We start from the raw sequence: 14,840 nt of genomic DNA, 5'->3' as shown, positions 1-14,840 counted from the left end.
TCAGGAACCTAATACCCCCCTGCTTCAGGCAGTCAGAGAGAAGGAGGAAGGACAGAGCACTGGAGCTTGGAGGTGCGCTGTGAGACTTGAAAGATCAGAGAACAGAAGTAAGGGAGACCCTGCCCCAACAGGAGAGGGAGACTCCCTTCCCCAGCTCCTAAGGACCGAAGGTACCCCACCCAAGGGGGAAGAGGGTAAGAACCTGCAGGGGTTGAGAGGGGCTGGGGCTCAGAGTGAGGAGCAAACCCAGACCCTTCCCCCGCTTCCCTCCTTTACCACCTTCCTGGGTCACTAGCGGGGCCCTCGGCGCCCCAAGAGCAGGGGCAAGGGGTGGCATCTTAGCCCCTGCCAAGAAAAGTGCAGGACCCACCATACTAACATTGGCCATCTTGTCACTGTGCTGTGAACATAATCCAGGGTGGGTCATGACCACCCTGCCTGAAGATGGAGGATGTGATCAAAGCACTGGTGCAAGCCACTGCTGCCCAGCAGGAGGCTACCTGGGTACAGGCAGCTGCCCAACAGGAGGCCATGTGGCTGCAGCAAGAGGCCAATCACCTGCTGATGACCCAGACTACCCAAGATCGAGCCATGCTGCAGGAACTAGTGAACCAGGTGAAGGCCCTTACGGAGCTGAGCCGCGGCTATGATGGGCATGGACCATACGGGCCAGCTACTGTCTGCAGAAAATGACCTGGGAGGATGATATGGAGGCATACCTCCTGGCCTTTGAGAAGACAGCCCTGTGGGAGGCCTGGCCTCGAGACCAATGGTCAGCCATCCTCGCCCCATTTTTTTGCGGGGAGGCCCAGAAGGCCTACTATGATATGACTGCAGAGGAGGCTGCAGATTGCTGCCAACTGAAGGCAGAGATCCTGGCCAGGGCAGGAGTAATGACAGCCTTGTGAGCCCGGAAGTTCCATGAATGGCAGTACTGTGAAGACAAGACACCGCAATCACAACTATTTGACCTAATACACCTAGCCTGGAAGTGGTTACGCCTGGAGGCTCTCAGCTTGGAGAAAACGATGGAGCTCCTGGTGCTAGACTACTATACGAGGGGACTACCCTCGGGCCTCCGAGCCTGGGTAGGCCAGAATGACCCCTCCACTTCTGACGAACTGGTCACCCTTGTAGAAAGACAACTGGCAGCCCATGAACTGTTCGAAAGCCCGGGAGGTGAAACACGGTGTTTCAGGAAACCAGTCCTGACCCTGAGGCCTCGGATCATCGAGAACTCCAGGAAAGCCATTGCTGGAAGAGCAGGCACCAAGGAGTGGCCTGAGGCCCCAAAAAGACCTGAGGGTCTGGGGGGAGAGGGTTGGGTGGGCGAGTCAGAGGGCCCAGGGCATATAGCAGCCCAGTGCCCCAACAGGGAAGAACCCATGCAATGTAATCTGGGGGATCCCGGGGACCAGTGTGGCCTAATCAGCCTGGTGGGGGTCGTGACGGCCCCACATGAGTACACCAGGCCAGTAAAGATGAATGGCATCCAGACCATAGCTTTGGTGGACTCTGGGAGTGCTGTCACATTGGTCTCAGGGAAGTTAGTGGGGCAAGACCAGCTGAGCCAGGCCAAGAGCACTGGAGTGACACGTGTCCACGGCACAGTAAATTTCAACCCCACAATTCCAATATGGATTGAGATCCAGGGAAACATTACCAAGATGACTGCAGGGGTGGTCCCCAAGCTCCCCTACCCAGTCTTAATTGGCAGGGACTTCCATGGGTTTGAGAGCCTACTCCCCCCCATTGAGTTTGGGGAGGGAGGTAAACCCTGAGCAGAGTTTGAGGTGCCCATGGATGATCATACCACAGTTTTTGCTGGGTTTTCCCCAGAGTTATTTTCACCCTCTGGGAAGTCCCGGAAATCCAGATGAGAAAGGAGGATAGACAAAAGATTAGGAACCAGGATTTTGGTGGCAAACCAGAGAGCTGCCCTGGTTGGGAGGAGGCCCTGTGGAGACCCAGAGACGGCCCCCAGCACAAACACCCCAAGAGAAGAAGGGGAGCCAAATCCAATAGAATCAGGCCAGATCGGTCCCACATGTGAATGTTTTGGGCATGACCAAGCCAATGACCCACATATGCGAACGTGAGGGAGGAGGTAGTAGAGGTAAATGGTGTGCCAGTAGAAGGGAAAACCAAAGGCCTAGGGCCATACTATATAATCAAGCAGGATCTGTTGTATCGGGTAGTGCCAATATGGGGGGGAAGTAGTAGAGCAGCTCTTGGTGCCATGGAAGCACACAAGGGCCGTATTAGAGTTAGCTCACAGTCATCTGTTTGGGGGACATTTAGGAGCAGACAAGACCCTGGATAGAGTCCTAAGGAGGTTTCTACTGGCCGGGGGTATGGGCAGAAGTCCAGCGCTATTGTGTCTCCTGCCCAGAGTGCCAGCTGCATCTCAGTTAAGGGCCCCGTTGGTACCCTTTCCTATAATTGAATTTCCTTTCGAAAGGATAGCAATGGATCTAGTGGGCCCATTAGAAAGAACGGCCTGGGGCCACCAAAGCATACTCGTCATCCTGGACTATGCTACATGGTACCCTGAAGCCATTCCTTTAAGAAACCCCACGTCCAAGGTGATCGCAAAAGAACTGGTGCAGGTTTTTGCTAGGGTAGGCATCCCAAAGGAGAGTCTGACAGACCAAGGGACTCCCTTCATGTAGAGAGTAATGAAAGACTTATGCTCTGCATCCAAGCCTTGTGGACCTCGGGCTATCATCCCCAAACAGATGGTCTGGTTGAGCGATTTAAACGCACTCTTAAGAGCATGATCCGAAAGGTGGTGGCCCAAGGTGGAAAAGACTGGGATACCCTCCTACCATACCTGATGTTTGCAATATGAGAAGTTCCCCAGGCATCTACTGGTTTCTCCCCCTTTGAGCTACTGTATGGATATATAATATATGGCATATTAGACATCATGAAGGAGGAATGGGAGGAACAACCCAACCCGGGGAAGAACGTCATTGCACACATAGCCCAGATGAGAGAACGAATAGCCCACGTGACCCCCATAGTACGAGAGCATTTGGAGAAAGCACAAGAGGCCCAACAAACCTACTACAATCGTCGGGCAAAAACACGGAAATTTCAACCAGTCAACGGGTGCTGGTGCTGGTACCAACAACAGAAAGTAAGCTCCTGGCCAGTTGGTGTGTACCCTATGAGATCGTGGAAGCCATTGGGGAGGTGAATTATAAGGTGAAGCAGCCAGACCACCAAAGGCCAGAGCAGATATACCACGTCAACTTACTAAAACCCTGGCTCGATCGGGAGGCGTGCCTGGCCGTCCTGCCAGCTCCATCCCAGGCAGATGGCTCACAAGGGCAAGAAAAGATATCCCCCGAATTAGCCCCAGAATAACGAACAGAGGTTGTTGAAATGATCCAGCGGAACCAAGACGTGTTCTCCTCACAACAAGGCCGTACGATGCTGATTCAACACCACATCGTCACCTGTCCCGGAGCAAGGGTGATGATAAAACCATATCGCATACCAGAGGCAAAAAGAGAAGAAATTAGGGCATAAGTAAGGAAGATGCTGGAATTTGGGATGATTGAGGAATCACACAGCCAGTGGTCCAGCCCTATCGCCTTGGTCTCCAAGCCTGATGGCAGCCTGAGGTTTTGTAATGACTTCTGGAAGTTAAATGAGGTATCCCAATTCAATACCTACCCAATACCACGTATTGATGAGCTGGTGGATCAGTTAGGCAAGGCCCGATACTTGACCACCTTGGACTTGACAAAAGGCTACTGGTAGATCCCCCTGGCTGAAAAAAAGCTTTCTCTACACCTGATGGCCTTTTCCAATATACCGTCCTCCCTTTTGGGCTCCATGGGGCCCCCGCAACTTTCCAGCGATTGATGGACAAATTACTTTGACCCCATGCCAAGTATGCTGCCGCCTATTTAGATGTGGTGATCCATAGCCTTGACTGGGAGACGCACCTGGGGAAAGTGGAAGCGGTACTAGATACTCTTAGACAGGCTGGCCTCACCACTAACCCATCCAAATGTGCAATAGGGTTAGCCGAGGCCAGATACCTCGGGTATGTAGTCGGAAGGGGCCTGGTGAAGTCCCAATGGAACAAAGTGAAGGCAATACAGGAATGGCCTCGCCCGATCCGCAAGAAGCAAGTCAGAGCATTCTTAGGGATAGTGGGGTACTATCGCCGGTTCATCCCTCACTTCACCACAAGGACAGTGCCTCTGACGGACCTGATAAGAGCTCGGGGCCCGGAGATAGTTAAGTGGACCGAGGCGGCAGAAGAAGCTTTCACAGACCTAAGGACGGCCCTTTGCAGCCACCCAGTGCTCATAGCCCCAGATTTCAAAAAGGAATTAATCCTACAAACCGATGCCTCGGAAGTCCTTTCACAGATGGTGGGGGATGAGGAGCACTCAATCCTTTACCTTAGCTGAAAGCTCTTGCCCAGGGAGCAACGGTACACTGTAGTAGAAAAGGAATGCTTAGTGGTTAAATGGGCCATGGAGATTCTACAGTATTACCTGCTTGGGTGGCGGTTCACCCTTGTGACAGACCATGCCCTGCACATGGACCATGTGTGCATACTCCAATGTATGCACACAACCAAGGAGAGGAATGCACGAGTGACTAGATGGTTTCTATTCCTACAACCTTTCCACTTCCACATACAGCATAGATCCGGAAGCCAACACGGCAACGCAGACAGCCTGTCTCGACAACACTGTCTCTCGTCCCAAGTAGCCCAACTCTGTGATGGGGGGGGGGGAAGAGGGACATGTGATACTGAAGGGCCAGGGAGCAGTGGCAGAGTGCTAGAGGGGAAATATATAAGCCCAAGGCTAATTAAGGCGTGGTTCCCTGGAGACTAGGGAGGGTGGCTACAGGTTAATTGGAGCACCTGCAGTCAATGAAGACCCTGTCAGGAACCTAATAAAACCCCCTGCTTCAGGCAGTCAGAGAGAAGGAGGAAGGATTGAGGACTGGAGCTTGGAGGTGCTGTGAGACTTGAAAGATCGGAGAACAGAAGTAAGGGAGACCCTGCCCCAGCAGGGGAGGGAGACTCCCTTCCCCAGTTCCTAAGGACTGAAGGTACCCCACCCAAGGGGGAAGAGGGTAAGAACCTGCAGGGGTTGAGAGGGGCTGGGGCTCAGAGTGAGGAGCAAACCCAGACCCTTCCCCCACTTCCCTCCTTTACCACCTTCCTGGGCCACTAGCGGGGCCCTCGGCACCCCAAGAGCAGGGGCAAGGGGTGGCATCTTAGCCCCCATCAAGAAAAGCGCAGGACCCACCATACTAACATTGGCCATCTTGTCACAATATGTATAAAGAGTTTTGAGATCCTTGGATGGAAGGTGATCTATAGATATAAGGTCAATATATTATGATTATTTCCTTGCTATTTTTATAACTCATTATTTTTAACTTGTAGTGTATTTTGGGATCTCTACTGTGCAGCTCCAGAAAGACGAGAAACATGTGAACATTCAAGTGAAGCTAAAGCCTTTCATGATTATGTAAGTTTTTTATATATATATCTTACTCTATTTGGTTTATTGTATGTCTGATTATTATATTCAAAGAAAAATGTCTGGGCAGTAGTGATTCAAAAAAAGAAGGAATATCCACTATACAGCTTCTTGATCTCAAGTATTCTGATTTACTTTCCATAGATGCCTTAGAATGAGATTGTTCTTTGTACAGTTGCATCCTGAAAGGAAGTAAAATCCTCAGAATGTCCTTTTACCTTTTAAAGAAGCGTATCATGTTACAGTATTTAGACTAGGTATTATGAAGTGAGTTAAATATAAGGGGCTGAATCATCTGATGCAGCAGAGCAAGACAACAGGAGGAATAAGGGAGAAAGGAGGCTGTGTGCGACTTTTGAGGCCCTTTGGTTCAGCTCCTGGCACAACTTAAAGCACCCTCAGAGTTGGTCAGTTACCTTGCCTGCCTATGGCCCAAAAGAGCTGTTCCAGCAGCTAGGGTAGCTAGAATGCAGCACCCATGTTCCTTTTTCTCCAACCACATCCCTTATGCTGGGGTGAGGATAGGGAGTAGAGCCACTGTGACAATTGTACATCATCAGTGTTGATGGAATCCTCAGAAGGCTGACTAAGAAGGCTTTATAGCCCCTATGTGCCTCCCGAGTGACACACAGAAGCTGTAGTGGGGCCAAAAATCTGGCCAGGGTATTAGTCTTAAGTGTGTTTCTTTTCAGTTTCTTTTTCAGTTTGTCAGATCATTACTTTCAGTTACCTTTTTGTGTGGAATTATATTTTCTGAAATAATTGTGAAGTAGACTGTTATTACAGATTGCCAAATTAATGCTTATTAGACAAAGTCTGGATGGATCAGAAGATTGATAATGAGATTAAAAGCCTTTAACTTCTAGGTTACCCATTTGAATCCTGCATGTTGACCCAAATTGTTATCATCCGATGACTACGTAGTATCTTACAGTATGTGAACTAGAGGTGATCTTGGTTCCATTCCTAGCTGACAGAAAATGGTGTAGCAATTAGCACTAACTATCAGATTCTGCAAAAAGACCAGGGAATAAGTGGGCATCATGCTTGTATCACCCCTTTACATTGTCCTTTCTTGTTAGGGTTGAGGCCAGTTAGCAGGACAGCATGAATAATTTTGCACATCAGCTATCTATGCTGTACTTGTTTTGTGGACAAATAACAAGGCAACAGTCTTCAGAGCTACCAATCCCACACCTTTCATGAGCAATAAAAAAATGGAGGAAAAAGCCAGAATAAAATTGGGGGGAAACACCCAGCCATGTATTCATTGTAGTTTGCTGAGTTGGTAAATTGTGTTTCTGAGAAATGGAATTGTTAAAAAGTGTACTACTGTGAGTAGATCAAACTTCTGTAATCTAAGTTCCGTTTTCTGCTTTTAGTATTTGTTTATTTAAGGGCACAATATTTTGACATTTGCTGTTTATAGCTCCTGTTAATAGAACAGTATTTAATCCTCCTCTTCTGGAGGCAGAGTTTTTCTGATGGTGTTACAGGTATGTACTCTACAGATGGAATGAAGGGAACAGAGTTCAGTGAAGGAAATTGGGGGAAATCAGAGCCTCTAGAGTGACAAACTTACTATAGTAAAATATTATACTATTATAAGAACATAACATAGGAACATAAGAACGGCCGTACCAGGTCAGACAAAAGGACCATCTAGCCCAGTATCCTGTCTACCGACAGTGGCCAATACCAGGTGCCCCAAAGGGAGTGAACCTAACAGGCAATGGTCAAGTGATCTCTCTCCTGCCATCCATCTCCATCCTCTGACGAACAGAGGCTAGGGACACCATTCCTTACCCATCCTGGCTAATAGCCATTAATGGACTTAACCACCATGAATTTATCCAGTTCTCTTTTAAATGCTGTTATAGTCCTAGCCTTCACAACCTCCTCAGGTAAGGAGTTCCACAAGTTGACTGTGCACTGCGTGAAGAAGAACTTCCTTGTATTTGTTTTAAACCTGCTGCCTATTACATAACAGGGGATGTGCCAGAAGTAAAAGGTTTTTGAAACTCTAAAAATTGTGAAATAATCTTAGATGTAAGTTAGTAATGAGAGGATACCTTCAGTGAAGGATACTTTCATGTTGAGAAATGGAAAATGAGTTGGAGCCCAGAAGAGCCTCTTAAGCTCGTGAAAGTTTCTTCAAGATCTCCTATTAAAGAGTTCACTGTTGATTCTAAACTTGGAAATGCACTGAGGGATGATTTCAGTAGTTGAATCAAAATAATACCTAGTGTGTTTTGTTTTCTTAACATGACCTCTGTAATGTTATAATCTCTATTATTCTGTGTTTGCTACTCAGTCCTATTGCTCATTTTGCTTTGTCTGTTGTTCATTGTCATCATTCAAAAATATCAAAAAAGTAATCAGCTAAGTTTTTTGCATAAAACAGAAGTATATTTGTATGGCTAGTCTGGTCACTGTGGTCGTGGTCTGGTTGGAAGTAGATCAGGGAAGGAAGAAGGGAGACACAGGACTTACACACATCCTTTCCATGTCAACCTGCTTTACAGCAGGGCCGCCCAGAGGGGGGGGCAAAGGGGGCAATTTGCCCCGGGCTCTGCAGGGGTCCCCAAGAGAACAGCGGAGGCTCCCGCCTCCGCCCCTCTCCTGGAGCCTCAGCGCTTGATGTCTCCGGCGGAGCCCCTGAGCCCCGCCCCGCTCAGAGCCGCGTAGTGAGGGGGCGGGGCTGGGAGTTCCGCTCCCTCCACTCGGTGTGGAGCTCCCAGCCCCGCCCCCTCACCACGCGGCTCTGAGCGGGACGGAGCTCAGGCCCCGCCGGCCGCACGCTGCCGCTGTTCCGGCGAGGCGCTGAGACTCTGGGTGAGGAGGGAGCCGGGGGTAAGAGGCTGGGGCCGGGGCCGGGGGGAAGCGGGACCCGCCGCTGAAGCGCAGCCCGGTCTTCGGCGGCGGGGGGCCCCTTCCGTTCCGGGAGCCGCCGCCGAAGGGCCCTGAAGACCCGCGGCGGGGACCTCCCCCCGCCGCACTTCGGCGGCGGGTCCCGCTTTGGCGGTAATTCGGCGGTGGGGGGCTCCCGCCGCGGGTCTTCGGGGCACTTCGGCAGCGGGTCCCGGAACGGAAGGGCCCCCCGCCGCCGAAGACCCCGGGCCCCCGGAATCCTCTGGGCGGCCCTGCTTTACAGTCAGTTTTTAATTTGAGATTGATGGATTGCTTTTTGAAGTCTCCCTACCTTAAAAAACACAAAGCAAAAAACAGAGCTTTGTTTTACAGTTGTTGTAAAATGGCACAATTAATAACTAGGTGATAATAAATATGCCTTACCTGTAATTATTCTATGGGACAGTGCCTGTGTAATAGATGCATTTTCCTATTATTGCTATTACCTATTATAACTTGTGCTCTCTCATGAAGTATAACAGAGATAACTAGTTGTAAGACTTTTTTTTCAAGCTATATCATTGGGATGTGTGCAGCCTTTAGTGTGACAAAAATGTGAATCTGATATTTCACTGATTTTTGCCACAATTGAAGTTAACTGTCTGTACTTATGAATATGATATATAACAGGACCAATACCGTTTTTATGTTTCATCTGCTTTTAATTATATTCACTATAACAACACATGACTTTGAAGTCTAGCATCTCCTTTTAGATTCTAAATTCTTACAAATATATTGTATATACATATTGAAGCATATGGCAATGATATTGTGGAAAAGTATTGCCTAATAGGTTAGGTGCAATAGATGTAAAACACAAATGTTTTAAAATATCCTGCCCCAATGAGAGTTTTACCATTGACTTCAAGAGGGCTAGGATTTTACGCTCAGTGAAGTACATTATATTGCCAGTATTAGAATTCGAGGCTGTGGTTCAGTTTAAAGGCTTCGATAACATCAAAGCCATTCTGGTGGATTGTAATACAGGTATTCAGTAATAGAATATGTGTAATATCTAAATTGTTAGGCACAACAAAGCCACAGAAGGTTTGTTTGTTTTTTTCATACTTTCTTAGGTATGTACCTTGTTGGTCTAAGAGAATGATTCTTGTTTAGGGTGTTAGTGATCCTTGGTTCTTATCCCTGAGAATCCATCTTTAACAACATATACTTTAGTAGGATGAACTAGATAATCTAATATTTTTTTTCTGACTTGGGCTTTTAAGAAACAGGAAAAAGGTTTAAGAACATTTGATGCAGGAGGAGGGTAACTTAATAATATTTAATCACCTGTGCTGCACCACTGTCTCAAACACCCTACTATTACTCTAAATCTTCTCAACAGGGAGAAGAAAACTGTGTGCATGTGAGCAGGGAAATGTGAGGCACAGGAGTGAAGTTGTATGTATGTAGGGGGGAAAATGGGTGAATAGGTCAAAGAAGAAAACTGGGAGATGTAGGGCAATGTGGCGGTCAGGAGTTAGGGGAACTGACAAGTATACTGACTGCATCATACAGCTCCAGAGTGGCGTAAAGTATCCTGAGTGTCCTGGTGAATCTGGCTGGAAGCTGATACTGCATACCTTTAAATCATTAGAAATAATATCCCCTGGTAGCCTTCTCTTTGGGTTTCTTGTTCAGTGTTCATGTAAGATATTTTAAAATGTTAAAAACCTCAAAAACTTTTACCCTATAGTGACGCTGTGCAATAATTATACATTTGTAGTTACAGTGTAGTAGAATTTGTAGTCCCAGATTACTTTAAACTGACTTTTATAGACATATTAGATTTTTGTCTCCTCCTCCTGGTGTCACTACAGGACAGAGTTAAGTTTGTTTGCGTGCCACAGCTGTGCATTTCCATAATTTAGCATGTTTGAATTTCTCTTAAGTTAACCTTAACTTAGAATTTTCTGAGCTTGTAATACTTATTTTAGGATACGTATTCCTGTAATATTTTAAAAATACTGATGTGTACTCAACGTTAACTCCAGGTTAATGTAGCTTTTATACAAGAAGTGTGTGTCGGAGCATTGTACATCTGTAAGTACATAAACATGCACACTATGAAAATGTTTTATTTTCATGTTTCTTCATTAAATTTATAAGACTAAAGATCATTTAGTTTTAAGTCTTACTATGTCATTGGGGAAATGAGTCATAGCATGGACTACAAGTAAGCTGGTTACGTTGGTAATTGTTATTGTTACTGGTATTCTAACAGATAGTAGGTATAGTAATTGATTTGGTAGTTAGTACTTGGTTTGCTCATTGGTATGCTAACTGGTCACTTAATTGGTATTCTAATTGGTTAGATAATGGGTATAATATAAAATTAAAAATATAATAAAATTTGAAACAAAGTTGTTTCAAAACAAAAATATAGATTTTTTTTTTGTTCCTATAAGGTTGAAAAGAACTTGATTGAAAAACGTGGCTTTGATTTTTTTTTAAACCAAAATTTCATGAAAATGTACATGTTCTTGTGGAATATTTTGATGAATCAGCATTTTCCAATGGTAAAATGTTCTGTCTAACAATTTTCAACAAGCTGTAACTGCAACTGACATAAATCCCAAGGTATTGTTATTTTCTTCTGCTTGGCTCTACTGGCAGATTATTGAAGTTAACAATCCCAGATGACATTCTCCTAAGCAAACTAGAGAATTATGGTCTAGATGAAATTACTAAAAGGTGGGTGCACACCTGGTTGAAAGACCATACTCAGAGTAGTTATCAAAGGTCCACTGTCAAACTCGGAGAACGTATCTCGTGGGGTTCCACAGGGGTCAGTCCCAGATCCGGTTCTAGTCAATGTTTTCAATATTGACCTTGGATAGGGAGTGGAGAGTATTGTTTATAATTTTTTTTTGTAATAACACCAAAGTGGAAAGAGTTGCAGCACTTTGGAGGCCAGTATTAGAACTGAAAATGACTTTAACAAATTGGAGAATTGGTTTGAAATCAACAAGATGAAATTCAGTAAAGATAAGTGCAGAGTCCTACACATAGTAAAAAAAAAAAAAAAATCAAATGGACAATTACAAATTGGGGAATAACTAGTGAAGTGATAGTACTGCTGAAAAGGATGTTGGGATTATAGTGGATTCCAAATTGAATGTAAGACAAGCAAGGTAATTGTCCTGTTCTACTTGGCATTGGTGAGGCCTTAGCTAGAATACTGTGTCCAGTCCTCGGCACCAGACTTTAGGAAAGAAGTGCACAAACTGGTGAGAGTCCAGCAGAGAACAACAAAAATGATAAAAGGTTTAGAAAACCTGACCCCTAAGGAAAGGATAAAAAAAAAAAAACCTGAGTGTCTTTAGACTTCAGAAAAGAAGATGGAGTGGGGACCTGATGACAGTCTTCAAAGATGTTAAAGGGTGTTATAAAGAGGGCAGTGATCAATTGTTCTCCATCTCCACTGTAAGACAAGATGTTATGAGCTTAATCTGCTGCATGGGAGATGTAGGTTGGATATTAGGAAAAACTTTTTAACTATAAGGATAGTTAAGTACTAGAATAGTCTTCTAGGGGAGATTGTGGAATCCCTGTCACTGGTCGTTTTAAGAACAGGTTAGACAAACACCTGTCAGGGATGGTCTAAGTATACTTACTTGTGTCTCAGCTCCAGGGGCTGCACTCAATAACTTCTTGAGGTCCCTTCCAGTCCTATATTTCTGAGATTCTATGAATCTCCTGTCAATGCTGTGTTGTTGAGTACACATTTATCCCTAAGTGTCCAACAATCAACTCATAGCACATTTGTAAAAGCAATCTGCTTACCCATATTTAAATTTGCAGTCTTGTTTGATATACACATTGTAGTGTTGTATGTCTGCTGCTATAATTAAGGTTGTGCTAGTTAAATTTTAAGCACCTGAGAAGTTTTGACTATTGCCACTTGGATTGAAGCAATATTCTTGGTGTACCAAGTTTCAGTCAAGAAAGATTTTTTTTTAATCTTTAGAGTAAAACCTTTCACGTGTATACATATTCTATATTGTGCATTTTAATACTTGAAAAATAAGAGTCTAAAAGTGTGATCTTCTCTGGTATGTAAATACATTTTAGATGCAGTTTCAATTGTTCTAGAAACTTTGCTTCCTTTTTGTTAGTTTTTTTTAATGAATGAGATTATGCATGATACTCATGTTTCATAGAGATTTGGATAGTTTGATTGCTAAATACTGTACCAATTTAAATGATGGATTAGAACACACTTGATAGAAATATAATCTGAAGTACCTAAGAGATCTATTGTAAAGGAAAGTATGTAATCATTTTTGAAGTGACTGATGTCAACATCTACAAGTAAATTCCACTTACCTGATTTTACCATTTCTAATTTTTTAATGCTTGTAAGATGCATATATTTATTGTTCTCATAGATTGATCCATTCTCATTCGTTCATATGCATTAATAACATGCATTTTATAGCTTTGAATGAAGTTATATCTTAAATAAAAGAGGAGATTAAATGGTTTAACAATATTAGGACCATTAAACTAGCTAACAAATGCTCTGCATTTAGAGTTAAAGATCTCCTGATGGTAATACTTAGCACTGACTTTACATCACTAAAGTACTGTACAAACATTAATTTATCAATAGAGAACAAACATTGGATTAAAATTTTAGAATAATCTGCTTTTCCCCCCAGTGTTCTTACTTTGGCATGTTATTTTTCATATGATTTCCTTTGTTGCCTTCAGTAGTTACTGAGAAGAGAGATGCAGGTTGCCTTCTAATGAATATTTTTTCATTTTGAAAAACTGCTGTAGCCAGTGTATTTTTGTAGCAGTGCATGATTCCTTAATACTGATCATACAACATACCCACCATGTGCTAGACTTTTATCTGCACTCTTTGCATGCTCCCTTCTCTCTGAGATCGCCAACCCTCCAAGATTGTTCTGAAGTCTCCAGGAATTAAAGATTAATCTTTAATTAAAGATTATGTAATGTGATGAAACCTCCAGGAATATGTACAACCAAAATTGGCAACCTTACTTCTCAGATGCACCTGATTCTTCCCTCAATTTTTTTCCCTGCTTGGATTCCTCACATGATGTCAGTGGGAATGTCAGGGATCATCCGCTGCAGACATATTTCAGTAGCCTAACTTGTAGCGTTAAAGTATGGAAAATCAAGGAAATCTGACTTTCCCTAATAAGTGACATAAAAACAAAATGTATCTTAACACATTTTTCAGTTATTAACCCAAATGAACACAATAAGGTCTGAAAGGCTAGCTATTAATTCTTAAATGTTAGTTTTTTACTCATGCTGAATTTTTTCACAATAATGTGAATTAAAGACCAAAGGGGAGAGTCTCCCCCTCACTTCAGTATTAAGGCAATAATTTGGTTAAAAATTAAACAGATTTTTTTTCTTCCCTGTGTCTTGTGTTGTAGAATGTGCATTTCACATTTAGTGTAATGTTTGAATGTGACAGTTCCATTCAACCACAGACATCTGTGTTCCCTCAAGAGGCTTACCTGCATTTCCTCCTCATAGGTTCATTTCTCACCACTTCTCATAAAGGCATTATTTGTTTAGCTGTTCTTATTAGATGTTGCATATCTTCTCCAGTTTGTGATCTTCAACATTCATCTTTCATCGTACTACATAGTAGATGGATGTTCTAAGCCTTCGTTTTTTCCAGGCACGTGTTAAGCAAATCTAAAATGAGTCACTTAGAATATTAGCAGAGCAGTAAAGCTTATCACAAGATCTGTGTTTGGCATATTGTGCAGTAATAAGATTCTTGCTTTCAATTTGATTATTTTATGAAACTGAAGAAGAATATTTTTAAGAATGGTGCCTAAAAAGAACACAGATGTGAATACCAGAAAGAGATCATTAAGACGGTTCTTTAAATCATTATGATACTGACTACATGTTGTTGTTAAAAGGAAGATGTCTTCTGTATCGATTTCAAACACTATTGTAAAACTAAATAGGTGAGAAATATGTAAGAAAGAATGTAATTCATGAGATGAATTTTATCTTTTAAAACTTTTTCTGTATTGACAAAAGTACACAGAGTGTATTGGGGAGAATCTTGCTATATCTTGCAAGCCAGTTTGGCACACACAGGCTCAAGCATTGCAATCAGATTTGTAGAGGCAGACACTTGAACCCAGTGAAGCCCCACCACACTGACTTCAGTGCAGTTCTGGCCAGTTGGAGTGATCTGCCTGCACAGATCTGATTGCAGGCTCAGGGTCTTTGGCCCTAATCCTGTGAACACTTAGAACTTTAGTAATTTTATGTATGTAAGTTGTCCCATTCAACTCACTTATGAGTCTGCAGTATCAGGACCATAGGGGGTACTATAAAAGAAATAGGCTATTTTTTATTGTTTATTGTTTTTAAAGTACCATTGTTGTATGGGGG

The 14,840-nt window shown here is 43.7% G+C and overlaps 1 protein-coding gene across 4 annotated transcripts in view; it reads left to right on the top strand.

The window, feature by feature from the left end:
* Positions 1-14,840, top strand: part of SSBP2 (single stranded DNA binding protein 2) — a 274,330-nt gene that overhangs the window by 80,682 nt on the left and 178,808 nt on the right. For all 4 annotated transcript variants that reach the window (XM_045021157.1, XM_045021159.1, XM_045021156.1 and 1 more), the window contains exon 4: positions 5,429-5,513. In XM_045021157.1, the coding sequence (XP_044877092.1) occupies positions 5,429-5,513 (85 nt within the window). The remainder of the gene's footprint in view (positions 1-5,428; positions 5,514-14,840) is intronic.

Source organism: Mauremys mutica, chromosome 6 (assembly GCF_020497125.1).
Source record: "Mauremys mutica isolate MM-2020 ecotype Southern chromosome 6, ASM2049712v1, whole genome shotgun sequence".
NCBI lineage: Eukaryota > Metazoa > Chordata > Testudines > Geoemydidae > Mauremys > Mauremys mutica.
Note: the sequence above shows the minus strand (reverse complement) of the source record. Positions and strands in the feature narration are given on the sequence as shown.